The sequence below is a fragment of the Microtus oregoni genome, unplaced genomic scaffold, assembly GCF_018167655.1.
Source record: "Microtus oregoni isolate MIOR12 unplaced genomic scaffold, Mior012 000107F_ref0000227, whole genome shotgun sequence".
NCBI lineage: Eukaryota > Metazoa > Chordata > Mammalia > Rodentia > Cricetidae > Microtus > Microtus oregoni.
Genome location: NW_024544725.1, coordinates 3,510,851 through 3,525,596, shown reverse-complemented (window position 1 = coordinate 3,525,596; position 14,746 = coordinate 3,510,851). Strand labels below are relative to the sequence as shown.

Here is a 14,746-nt window from a genome sequence, read left to right as displayed (position 1 = left end):
ACAAAAGTGAGTAGGGCAGGAATGTGAAAATATATAAGCAGTTCAAGGCAAATAAAAAAGAAACTATAGCATACAAAAATCAAAGCTATTAGCAAGACTAGAACATAATGGCTAGATTTACCATTCATGTTTTTATGTAAAATATATGATGTATATTTAGAAAAAAATACACATTTACAAAAAGTTCATATTGAACATATATTTAGATATAATATAATATACAAGTACCTAATATGTTGTAAAAACTGTAAACAGGCATTAAAGAGTTTCTAAAGATTATTAATGAAGATAAAATTAATCTTTCAATTGTGAATATTTAAAATGATAGGCTAAATGATTAAGGATCTTATGCAATTATTAGAGTTTACTTTGCTAACTATATTTTTGATTGATTCTGTTCATAATTTCAGATATATATTCCTCTAAGAAAATTTTTTTTCTAACAAAGTCTTTTGTTTTTGAAGATAGGATCTACCTATGTAGGGCTGGCTGCCCTGGGACTCACAATGGAGAGCAGCCTGGCCTGAAAGTCATAGATATTCACCTGCCACTAATTCATGCATGCTAGAATTAAAGGTGTGTTCCACCATGCATGGTCTAAAATTCTCTGTTTGATATGTTGAGATTCTACTATAATTTTAACATAAGATATTCACTTTAGTTTTTCCTAAAGTAATAATGGGAATTTTATCATGTACAGTGCTTAAATGTGAGACTAAAAGATAAGAGAATGGATACTTTTCAACATTTTCACATATTTATTGTGAATGACATTTGATGTAGTTTAAACGTCTATATTATATCTAATGAGTAATTATTAAATTACTATATTTTCTTATATATGTACAATGTTGATCACAGATACTAAGAAATTTTATTTTTTTATTTTTGAAATGATCAGTTTTCTTGTTTTAAAATAAACTACCACAATACTTACAATATTGTATCTGATTCTGCTATTTTTAATGAACTTAGGAAAAATATGTTTGGAAAAAAGTCAATATAAAATGTATGTTTCTTTAGACATAAATTAATATGAAAAAGCTATTTAATGAATATGGAATGAATTCATTTTTACTTATGTGACTACGTTGATCACACTTGAAAAACATAACTGTTGTTTGTTATGTGAAAATAAAATAAATTGATGAAAATTCAAAATCTACTTATCTGAGAGTAGGAAAAATGTTATTTCTGTCATCTAAAGGCATCATAAAAATAAAGAAACTATAATAAACAGATCCACTTGTAGTGTTTACAAACAGAAAAGCAGTGAAATATATGTCACATTTTCATTATGCTTATGAAATGTTTCTTTTAGATGTAAATAACATCTAAATATGTATCCTGTCAGTAGTAAACCTGGGAGAACTTTGCTCACATTGTATCTATGAAATTCCTAAGTAATTGCACTGTTAGGAGTTTTAAAGTCATATCATATGTTTTTCTCAAATGAAGATCATTGTAGATTGTTAATTAGGTCAGAGTATAAGGGATTATCTTTACTTTATCTGAATGAAATCTATTAACATAGAAATTTTTGCCACCCTGCTTCCATGGAGCACACATCGCACACTTATAGTAAGGACAATGTTATTTATTGTACCTTGCATGGCAGCACTGTCATGAGGAGTCCCATTGTTTTCTATTTCAATATCTGGAATTCCCGTATCTGAAAGAATTGGCATTCAGGATTAAGGTACAATTCTTTGTTTTCTGTCTAAAAAGAAATTGCAGAAAGACAATATTTTGATACTATACATAACTATACATAACACAAGATTCTGAGCAGTATTATTTATTTCTGCAAACATTGTCTCTCTTATTTTTGTTATATAATATATATATAATATATATAATATATATATATATATATATATATATATATATATATATATATATATTTGCTGCCTTCACATTCTGTCCTCCACATATACCCTTTCTTTGTTTCTTTCAAATTCAGTCTCCTTTTTCATTAATTATGATGTTGTTGTTGTATGTGAGTATATACATAGTTTTTGCTTTGTTTAGTTTTCCCCTTCCATTTCCTTTCTTTCTTTTGGCATTTCTATTGCTAATGCTAGGAAGGAAGTTTACATACTATAATTGAATTATGTAGTTAATAATGTATTTCCAAGTACATGGAAAAATATTTTTTTATCACTTGATAATCTAAAGATGTATTCTAGGAAAATAAATGTCTATATAAAAGGAGAAGCAAAGCCTCTAAAACTATTCAGATAGCACATTCTAATGACAGGACAACAAAAATTATGATAGATACATTTGACTAAATCAAAGCAATCCATCATTATAGTGTATTTCCCCTATGGAAGTTATGATAATGAATGATATTGGCTTATGTTAAGTGCAAGTGAAACCAATATTCACATAGTGATTTGTAGTTTGATATGAGTGGATGAATAAATGTGTTATGATTGTGCTCAAATAATTTACAGATTCTAGTTATTATATTGTAAAACATTTATGTGGAGGAGGTTACTTGAAAATTTAATTCACATTGTGTCTGAATCAACTAAAGAAATCTTATGTGATTAACAAGAATCTTGACTTAAAACTGGAAAATTTTGAATTACCATCCCTTGATTCATGCACCGCTTTACATCCCTTTAAGTAGAATCTTCAAGGATGCATTTAGAATTTCATTTCAAACTGATTCCACTTGAGGACCTCATTATTGATACATTTGGCATTAAATCTCCACCTACATTTTTTTCTTCTACCTCCCAGAGAAAGGGTTATTTTGGTTTGTTTCATGACTTATAACGCGTGACCTAAAATTATATTTCTTGACAAAGCCATGTTCTTCGTCTCTCTCTTAGTTCAGGTTTTCATTTGTGTGCCTTTCAAGTGAAAATCAGAAATTACCTTTCAACATCCTCAGACCACTGTCGCTAGCTGTAGCTTGTTTCAGTGCTTGCTCCACTTGCTCTCGGCGCTTTGATTCGAACTCCAAGGCTTCCTGAAGTTTCCTCTTAGCTTTTTTCTCCTTTTTCAGATGTTTTTGCATTGTATCTAAAATGTGGAAAAGTAGTTTACAAATGTGTGATTAATGCAGTATTATTTCTGAGTTTCATAATACAAGTATACATTGTATATAGTTACAAGTACAAAATGAGAGCCATAATATAGCAGCTAACATACGATTAGCTTCTTTTGGTCCCAGTCTTCACTGGTGCATTTGGTGTTTTGTAGACTGTAGTTGAATAACACCACTTACTTATTGTTACTTTCACATTTCTAATATGTGTGCTATCTCATACACATCCATCTATACAGTGTTGGCAATTTCCCTGGAGAATTATTGTTTAATGCCATACTACATCATTTAATACTATAACACATTTTATAATTCTCTGAAGAAATAAAATACTATTGTTAGTCATATTTCAAAATTCAAAAAAGTAAATATTTATGAAGTATTGTTTTATTCTTTAAAACTGAAATGTTACCAATTAAAGAGACAAATGGCTATTCATTTAAATAATTATGTTTCTCTCCCTTGTTCCTTCCCTTCCTACACTCAGACTCACAAACTCAAATACATATTAGTGAAAATAACTTTCAGGAGTGACTATATGAGCAAGCTATAAAACTGCATATGAAGCCTCTGGTAAGCAAGAAGGATAAAGAAGAGCGAACTAAGTTCCAGCTTAGTTCTCAGGCTTTCTATCTCAAAGAGAAACTTTATAGCCATAGTGTAAACATTAATTCTAAACTCTGAAAACTTACTATGATAGATCCTCAAACTGGATCATTGGTTTCCAAGAAAGTGTTGGTTCATAATGAGATTCTAAGCAAATCAACCATCTTCCTATGCCATTTTAAAAGTACATTATAAAAGTAATGAATCTTATATTTTCAACTGAACCAAATGTTAGAATAAGTTAGTATTTAGTTTTACTCATTTTACACATTAATGTGTTTTCAATAATTTGAAGAGGGTCAATTACTCAAATAATTTTTGTACACTTGAATTGAAAATTCAGCAATTTAACATGAAAAGTAAAATTTTTGAAACAATGACAGAAAATATTGTGTCTTTTGGATCTTATTAAAGATATCTAAGCATGTTTGAATATGAATTTATTTTGCTACTCTAATTGCATTCACATGATTATTAAAATGTAGCATTAACCAATTATTTCAATCAGAAAAAGTAGTCTATTAAAATCAGTGCTGAACCTATATTCCATAGCTAAAATAATTTTTAAGAAGATCCTATGTTTTGTTTCAGTGTAAAATTATTATTTCTTATGTGGTGAGTAATAATATATAGTTTCTTGTATTTTCAAGAGGCTACATTTTAAACTACATAAATGAAAATGATTTATTTAAGCCTATTATGTTAGCAATATTTTATAATGATCAATCTACCAATATCTGTGAAAAGATAACACCTCTGCTGGGAAAATACTACAATCTCCACTGTATAGAAGGAAACTATTTTTGAGATATGAAGGAATTTGTACTGGAATTTAAACCTACTAGCTGTTTTACAAAGTAGGACCACCATTTCAAAAGATGACTTCTCATGCCTGGTAGTATATATATTTTTTTGTTGTTAAATGGTCTTTGGCTCTTCAGAGAACACATAAACCTAGATAAGGAAAATTCATTTCTATTTTAATACATGGAATTATGAGTATTATAGACTTTCTTGGTAAATAATTGGGATGTGAAATATCTACATGAAATGTCTTTCTCCCACTTGTGTCTCCATTTCCACAGTTCACCTCTACCACTCACTTTAGTGTTCTCAGGGAATGGTCAGAAACGGAAATTGGTGTTATATATTTTGCTGCTCTTTTGTGTTTTATGGTAAATGTAAAGATTTGGGAATTATTTATAAAAGTTAATTTGAAAGTTTGTATGGCATTCAAATAAACTATCCTAGTTTATGCACTTTGCTGTATACAACTTATAAAATTAATTCTATGTTGACTAATTAAGTATTCCTCTAATATCCTCTTTTTGTCTCCGTATACTTCTGTTATGTTAGTTTAAATCCTAATTAATACTGCTTGCACGAGATAAAGCTATTTCGAATATTTTCCTTGCTTTCAGTCTCACATACATCCTAATCAGAGGATCAGAGAGTTTTCTGTGAGATTGTGTCTCCTAGTAATATCAAAAGCTACACCCTTAACATCTCATCAACTGACTGCCCAAAAGTGAGCTGAACAAGGACATTGAGCATGCCCAAAGTGAATGAGGAAAAACTCAGGAAGCTTCAAATAAGTATGTAACTAAAAAAAGATGGAAGTGTGAGAGGAAGTCTTACCCACGGAAGAGCACATAAATTGGTTGTTCAGTGCCAACGAGTAACATGCAGATAGAACAGGGTATATTTAGGAATATATATGTATACACCTATACTTATATGTACACAATAACAATTAGGGAAAAATAAAGTAATGAATTAGAATGAAACTGTGGAGGGTTGGTTATAGGGGAGGCTTTAGAGAAATGTTGTAATTATATTAAATTCTCAATAATAAAATTGAAAAAGAATTACCCCATCTTTAGAGTGAACTATACAACAGAAATTAAACCAGATTTTTCCTTTGCTTAACTTTTGATACATTCCATTGTTTTCAAGGTAAAATTAAAGTTCATCATTTACACAGTTAAAACTCTTCATAATTTCACTTGTACTCCTATCTCTCTGCATCATTTCTCACCATGCAATTCATTAGAATCAACGGCACTCAAAAATCAAAGTGTATACTTTCGCTTGTGTATAAAGTTTTTTCTTTGTTTCCATGCCTATACTAATGAATACACAATGCTTCAAACTGAATGCTTGCATGCCCTTTTTATTTTTGAGTACTGATTCTTTAAGGCTCAGATTAAGGCATCAACTTCAAAAGATATTCTTTTAACAGTATACAATTTCAACAAGCTAAATTAATCTCTTTGATACCAAACAGATTTTGCATGATCACTCTTGTCACTTTGTTTTAGAATTGTCTGGCTGTGTTAGGCTTATACAATGTAAATTCTTCCAAGGGAGAGACTGGGTTTCATTTACTTTATAATTACAGAATATAGCACCCTGACTATGGAAAAGTAAATATTTTATACATGAGACCAGGTGACAATATCTGTGCCTAGATATAATTTACCAGATTATGAGAATATCATAGCAATGTATGTTTTCAAATCTGTAACTAGTCTTAAATACAAATGTTGCTTATTATCTCTTAGAGAAAATCTTAATAGTATGTGACTTAGTTACCGCTGTTTGTTAAGTATGTTATTTATTTTTAGCAATTATAAGCTATCCTAGGATATGTTTTTATAAGTAAGGAAATAATTTTCAATATAATATTCACCATTTAATTTAACTTGTTCGACTTACTTCTGCTTTGAAGCTCAACTGCAAGTTGTCTCTCCAGGTTTTCTCTAATTTCTCTTTCTCTTTAGAGTTCTATTCGAAGTTCCTTCTTTTCTTGCTGAATCTGCTTCTCCTGGATGCGAGTGTTATCCAAAGCCACTTTCAGTAGACCCTGTCATATACAGAAAATGGCATGCAGTTCATCTTATCTGTTTTAAAATCTCAAATAGGATACAATTTATGTAGGTGCTAATGTCTTCTATTACATTTATTTTGTTTATAGAAATATTGTTGACCTGAATGTTGGTCAACAGTGTCTCCACGGAGGACAGATTATCAGCAAAAATGAATGGTCCAGGGAATCCAGGGGACAATGCCTGTCCAGGAGCCAAATGGATCTTGTCCATGGGTGATTTCATCAGTGGAATTTGAGGTGGTACTTCTTCTGTAAGGAAAAATTAATGTCAGATGGTTCACAAACTGGCAATCCAAATATTTCACCAACTTATTTCTAATAGACATATATAATGATTTTCTTTTTAAAACTAAATTATGAGTGCTCAAATTATGTCATATCCATCAACTAGAGAACCAGATTGCTACCAACAGATGTATAAGTTGGTATCTGTTTCTTTCAGCACTATGACTCTCTCTATGGATACATTATCATTATTTTAAAGCCTTAATTGATGTGTAATTTGCAAGCAATAAAATTACTATATTTTAAATATAATTTTAATTTTTAGTAATTTTGTACAATTTTTTTAAGCATGACAACAAATCCATTTTAAACATCTCAATTTTTCCACAATATTCTCCACAAATATTTGCAGACAGTCTCTATTTGCAGTCTGTTCCTTGGTAATAATTGTTCTACTCTGCCATTAAAGATTTCTCTTTTCTTGACATTTCACACAAATAGAATTATACAATATTTAGTATTTTTATTAAGGGAATTTTACTTTAGCATCACATTTTTATATTTATACATGTGTAATGATTTTTACTTTTTAATGCTAGGTAAAAATTTGTTTATGTAAATATATCAACTTTTAAGAAGATATTATCTACTTGCTTGAAATTGGGCATTTTTCAGTGTTAATTTTATTTTTGAATATTATTTCCTGTAAGAAAACTGCAAATCCTATCTATTCTCACTTTTTATTTTTAAAGAATCTTCTTTTACATGTCCTGGGCACTTAACTGACATTATCTCTTAGTTTCAGATACTAAGACATTAATAGAATCTTAAATAAGGTATTTTAGAATTGTTTAAGACAGATATCTAGCAATAATAGGAATTTCTTTTTTTATGAGAGCCTAACAATTTGGCTATCAATATTAATTATGCTTAACAATTTCTTATATGACTTGCATGAACTATGTAGTGGTTTCCTCTATACTTGGGAATGGCAACTTTTTTATTTCAAGTAAATGTTCCCAGGGATATAACCTTGGGATTCAACAAAACTCAGTTACTAGTATTTTGGCATTAAAGTTTAGAAGAAGAATCATAAGAGCTCAGTTAATCTATGCATTGAAATTTCTGTATTTCAGTAATAAAATGAAGAAACTTTGAAAAATATGAATATGTTTGATTGTAAAAAAGTCTGCTAGTAAATATATTTGAAATAGATTCACTAAACAATAAAACAAACTAGTTATGAATTGAATCAGTCAACAACTCCACCACGCAACTTGGCCAACCATGGGAAGTCTTGCCTAGCTATAAAATATTTCCACGTAAGACTCCATATCCTCCATTTCGAAGCATCATTACTAGGGTCACCCTAATAGATTCCAGGAAATTTCCACTTCGTGGTGTTTCTACACTGTCCCCAATTCCACCTGTCTTTCCTTGCACTCTCTCTGTCTATCTATGCCCACCACACCTGATACCTCCCATCCTATCCCCATATACCCCCAGTCCACCTGAAAAATCTCCATCAGTCGAGCCTGCATGAAGCCTTCAGCCCTATGTTCTAGTCTCTTTGGCATGGGAAGATACTTTTCAGGATACAGAAGGAGAATCCTGGATACTAGCCCAGCCACAAATTAAGGATCTGCAATCTGTCTTGCCTACAGGATGAGCTGGGGCAATAGCGGTGCAGAATGTGTGGAAGCTAAACCATTTTTTGCTTTAACTAGAGGCTCATTTCATGAGAGGGAATCCATGCCCTATGCTGCCTGGATTGTTAAGAACTGAAGATTGCATAGACCATAGACTTAGGGTATAACCAAACAGAACTGGCAAAAATAAATAAATAATAAATTAAAAGTCAATAATTCCTAATGATATTCTGCTATACTCATACATCTGTAGATCTGTGCCTTTTCCAGTTGTCATCAGAGAGGCTTTCTCCAGCAGCAGAAGGGATCAGGTGCAGAGACACACAGTCAAAGGTGATGGAAGACACTAGGAGACCATAATCCACAAAATCACTAAGCAGGGCTCACATGGGCTCACCGAGTTTGAAGAGGCAAGCACAGGTGTGCATAGGTCTTCAACAGGTCCTCTGCATATATGTTATGACAGTTAGCTTTGTGTTTTGTGGAACTCATTGTAGGGATAAGTCCCGCCCCTTGGGGGGCGTGTTCTCCTCGGGCTAATGTTTGCCTATAAATTTGGCGAGCATGCTCCCAGCCGTCCCTTCTGCTTTCCTGGTCTCCGCGGGAATGGTGGTTCTGTAAGTCTATTTCGCCATTAAAGCTGTATATATATTTTTACAATCTGCCTGCATTCGTTTACGCCGTTACATTTTGGCGTCCAACATTGGGCTATTTTGCCCCCGACTCAAGCAGGTAGCCCTAGCCCTCTAGCTAACACAGCCCCCCCCCCCCCCCCCCCCCCCCCCCGGCTATTTTTTAGTTCGTGACTCGGGCCCCAGTGCCGAGTCTGAGACATACTCAGCCACACAGGCCCATTCTACCTGCCTTGGATAAGATTGCAGCGGAACCCCACTGCCTGAATTAGCAGAAGCTCAAGTACCTGTAGTTTTGCAACAAAAGCCGCCATAGTGGCAGATTTGGTCTGATACAAAGTGACTTGGCCAGGCAGTGGTGGCGCATGCCTTTGATACCAGCACTTGGGAGGCAAAGGCAGGCGGATCTCTGTGAGTTTGAGGCTGGCCAGGCAGTGGTAGTGCACGACTTTAATCTCAGCACTTGGGAAGCAGAGGCAGGCAGATCTCTGTGAGTTTGAGGCCATCCAGGCGGTGGTAGCGCACGCCTTTAATCCCAGTATTTGGGAGGCAGAGACAGGCAGATCTCTGTGAGTTTGAGGCCAGCCTGGTCTACAAGAGCTAGTTCTAGGACAGGCTCAAAAAACACAGAGACCACCATTGGCAGGAACCGATCATTGCAGGTAAAATAATTTTTCTTTTATAAATAAAATGTCTGAACACATTAGTATTCAAGAATTTAACAGTTTTTTTAATTGTACCATGTGGGAGATTTTACAAGAGGTGTCTATCACCCCACATCTATGGATCCTTCTGGGATTCGTAGTTTTCATTGGCACTAAATGGTTTGATAATAGAAATATGATAAAGTCTTTAGGAGATGAATCCAGGATTCTTAAGGCAGAGATTGAACGCTTAAAAACAATTGAGAATGACAACAATCTTACCAAGAATCAGTTTGAAGTTCTCCAGGCTGATGTTAAGAAGAAATTCATTACTATGGAAGAGGGAACAGCTGATTTGGATCCTAAGCTTCAGTCCCTTTCTGTAGGAAATGAAACATTAACTGAGAGAATCAAAACTGCTGAATGTGACAATCGGATTTTGTCTAAAGCTTATGACAGATTGACCGAAAGATTGTCAATACAAGAAGGCACGGTTTATGCCATAAAAATTATGTCCAAAGATGAGATGTTATCTCTAATGGACAAACTCCATACTTTAGAATCCTCAATGAAGGCTTTGGAACATAATTCTGTACAGGAGATTCAGACATTGCAGAACGCAATGGTGAATAGAATTGAAAAGATTGAGGAATTTCTAAATTCTGATGAAGAAGAGCAAAGGGTAGAAGGGCAAATTTTAACTACATCTATGGGTAAATCTCTCCAGGACAATTTCCACAAAGCTCTACCTACAGCTCTACCTGCCTTTCCAGTAATAACAACAGAGAAGGTGACTGGTTAAAAAATCCCTAGGGTCATCAAGGAGGATACATGGGAGCCTGTCCTTATGAATGATCTCAAGGAAATAAAACAGGCTGTCATGACTTTTGGGATGCAAGCCTCTTTTGTTAAAGAGATGCTAAGAACTTGGGCAATGACAAGCAGAGCAACCCCTCGGACTGGCTCCAGCTGAGCTCTGCGGTACATGAGAGTGGACCGCAATTGAAATGGAAATGCTTATTCAGGCAAGAGGCTAGACTCTTAGAACAGCAGGAGAAAGCGAAGGGAATTGGCATTTCCCTAGATAAAATTCCAGGTGAAGGGCTCTTTTCCAACCCTCAGGAACAAGCTAATTTGGATGAAAACACACTCTCCATGTGTACTACAGCAGCCTTAAGGGCTTGGGACAGGGTACAAGACCCAGGACAGAGAATGGAATCATTTGTCAGACTTAAACAGGGTCAGAGAGAACCCTTTAGTGATTTTTTACAAAGATTAACTAAGGCTGTACAAATAGGGATATCTGACCCAGAAGCAAGATGTATAATGATTGATTCTTTGGCTTATGAAAATGCAAATGTGGAATGCAAAAGGATTTGGGGCCCTTTAAAGCTCAGATCAGCGCCCTTGAAAGAATGGGCCTTGCATACACTCAATGTTGATACATTTGATTATGGCACTGAAGCATGGGTAGAAGAAGCAATTTCCAATGGTAAAAGGAGACACCAGAACACCAAATGTTTTAATTGTGGCAAAATGGGTCATATGAAAAGGAATTGTAGACAATGGATTTTCAGAAATAATAATAATAATAATAATGCATCATTCAGAAATAATAATAATAATAATAATGCATCTTCTAGAAATAACAGAAATAGAAGGACTCAGCCTTCAGTTTTATGTAGAAGATGTGGAAAGGGCAGACATTGGACAAATGAATGCAGACCTACAAGAGATAGACAAGGCAACCTGATACAGACAGGAAACGTGAGAGGGGGGGCCTCACAGGCCCCCATGGCAAACATGGTTCAGTCATTTCCAGTTTCTGCAGAGAACATGCCTCATCAGGACAATTAGGAAGCCCCATGCCTACTGTTACAGCAATAATGATCAGAAAGATAAGTTACGTGTGTTTTTGGCAAACTTCTATAAATGTTCAAAGACCTAAACTGAGAGTGTGTGTAAATGGCATTTTTATTACTGGTCTGCTGGACACAGGTGCTGATGTAAGTATCATTACCCCAGAATCTTGGCATCTGTATTGGCCTCCTCAGAATGTAAATGTTCAGCTCCTGGGAATTGGAACCCTATCTCAAGTAAGGCAGAGCACGAGATGGGTTGAATGTATAGGGCCAGAGGGACAAATAGGAAAATTAAGGCCACATGTAGCCAATATCGCAATGAATTTATGGGGTCGTGAATTATTACAACAAAGGAATACAGAAATTAACATTCCTGCTACTTCTATAGCCCATTATTCTGAGAATAATATTAAAAAATATTACAAAGGGAGAAAACCGGCCATTCGGGCTGTACAAGAACAAGCAATTGATGTCCCTTCAGAGATACCAACAGCCTTGCCTCTAAAATGGTTGACTGAGAAACCGTTATGGACAAAGCAATGACCTTTAGCTGAGGAAAAGTTACAGGCTTTAGAACAGCTGGTACAAGAACAAGTAGATGCTAGACATATAGAAGAATCTACCAGCCCTTGGAATTCTCCTGTATTTGTGGTTAAGAAAAAATCAGGTAAATGGAGAATGGTGACAGATCTCAGGGCCATCAACAAGGTTATTCAACCTATGGGCCCTCTGCAATCTGGAATTCCTTTGCCCTCTTTATTACCAAAAGGATGGCCTCTCATAGTTATTGATTTAAAGGAGTGTTTTTTCACTATACCTTTGCAAAAAGGAGATAGAGAAAAATTTGCCTTCACAGTGACTACTTATAACAATTCTCAACCTTCGAGGAGGTACCACTGGACCGTCCACCCCCAGGGTATGTTAAATAGCCCCTCCCTGTGCCAACATTTTGTGAACCAACCATTGCAAATAATACGCAATAAATTTCCCAAATCTATAGTATACCATTACATGGACGACATTTTGTTATCCAATTCAAACATGGATACCTTGAACAGATTGTTTGAAGAAATAAAGATACTTTTACCTAAATGGGGATTGCAAATCGCTCCTGAAAAGATTCAGAAGGGAGATTCTGTTAATTATTTAGGTTATAAAATAGGTTTGCAAAAAATTAAGACACAAAAAGCACAAATTAGGAGAGATCGCTTACAGACTCTTAATGACTTTCAAAGACTGTTAGGAGACATTTCCAGTCTACGACCAGCTATTGGAATAACACCTGATCTAATAATTCATTTGAACAAAACCTTGGATGGTGATAAAGATTTAAACTGTCCCAGAGAATTAACAGCTGAAGCAGAAAAGCAACTGACAATGATTGAGGAAAAATTACAACAGGCACATGTGGACAGGGTGAATCCAGATCTCGATTGTATTCTCATCATACTACCATCAAAAATTTCTCCTACAGGAATTTTAATGCAGAGAGATGATATTATTTTGGAATGGATCTTTTTACCACATAAACCAAGTAGGAAACTGAAAACTTATGTGGAAAAAGTCTCTGAGTTAATTATAAAAGGCAAGCTGAGACTTCGTCAACTAGCAGGCATAGACCCAGCAGAAATTATAGTGCCTTTCACTGATGATGAACTAAAGAAATTATGGGAAGATAATGAACCATGGCAAAGAGCTTGTGCTACTTTTTGGAAGACATTAATAACAACTATCCAAAAAACACGAGGATTAACTTCATAAAGGGAACTTCTTGGATTCTTCCTCGAATCGTCCGTGATGCTCCATTAACTGGAGCCCGTACATTCTATACTGATGCCAATAAATCAGGGAAGGCAGGTTACAAATCAGAAGACTTGGGTGAGGTGGAACAAAGTCCTTATAATTCTGTCCAGAAGGCGGAATTATATGCCATTCTTATGGTGCTAAGGGATTTTAAAGAACCTATTAATATAGTCACTGATTCACAATATGCAGAAAGAGTTATTTTACATATTGAAACTGCTGAATTTATACCTGATGATACAGAACTAACCTCATTGATCAGGAATAGGCTTTGCCCTATGTATATAACACACATTCGATCCCATACGGGTCTGCCAGGTCCTCTAGCACAAGGTAATGCGAAATTGATGAATTATTGATTGGTAGCGTGCTACAAGCCTCTGAATTTCATAAAAAACATCATGTTAAGAGCAAAGGTTTGAAGAAAGAGTTTTCAAATACATGACAACAAGCTAAGGAGATTGTAAAGAAATGCCCTACTTGCTCTTTCTATAACCAAACGCCACTGCCTGCAGGGGCTAATCCAAAGGGCACCCAAAGGAATGAAATCTGGCAGATGGATGTGTTCCACTTTGCAGAATTTGGCAAATTAAAATATGTTCATCACACCATTGACACTTATTCAGGCTTTCAGTGGGCAACTGCTTTAAGTTCAGAAAAAGCTGATTCAGTAATCACTCATTTATTAGAAGTCATGGCTATCATGGGTATACCTACACAAATAAAGACGGATAATGGTCCTGCTTATGTTTCTAGGAAAATGAAATGGTTTTTTGATTATTACAATATCAAGCATGTTACAGGTATACCACAAAATCCTACAGGTCAAGCAGTCATATAAAGATCAAATCGAACTATAAAGGATATGTTGAACAAACAGAAAGGGGTGGAAAACACCCCCAGAAATAGGTTACATAATGCTTTGTTAACCTTGAATTTTCTCAACGCTAATGAGAAGGGAACAACAGCTGCAGAAAGACATTGGATAATGGAAAAGTCTACTGAACTAAATCAACCAGTTTATTTCAAGGATGTGCTGACCTCACAATGGAAGCTAGGAGATGTGCTATGTTGGGGAAGGGGTTTTGCTCTTATGTCCACAGGTGAGGAAAAATTGTGGATACTGTCAAAATTAATAAAGGTTCGGTTTGAAGAAGAGAAGCCACTTGGAAAAGATAAATAACAATTCTTTCATAAGGATGGCGAGCATACTGATGGTAAGAAATACAGATAGATTGGAGGCAGGGTTCTTTTCTTATCTCCACAGGAAAATACTCATCTTCAAAGAAATTAAGGGACCCTGAATATTTAATTATTGATGGATGGACACATTTTGTAAGTATTAATTTATATATATATATATATATATATATA

General features: G+C 34.6%; 1 protein-coding gene across 1 annotated transcript in view; it reads right to left on the bottom strand.

Moving 5' to 3' along the window:
• Positions 1–1,606: 1,606 nt before the first annotated feature.
• The window catches only part of LOC121443471 (dachshund homolog 2-like), a gene marked incomplete at its 3' end in the record, with an annotated part of 382,748 nt that continues 369,608 nt past the window's right edge, over positions 1,607–14,746 (bottom strand). Inside the window, 4 exon segments of the mRNA XM_041645221.1 lie at positions 1,607–1,672; positions 2,890–3,036; positions 6,386–6,533; positions 6,658–6,806. Coding sequence (XP_041501155.1) covers positions 1,607–1,672; positions 2,890–3,036; positions 6,386–6,533; positions 6,658–6,806 — 510 coding nt within the window.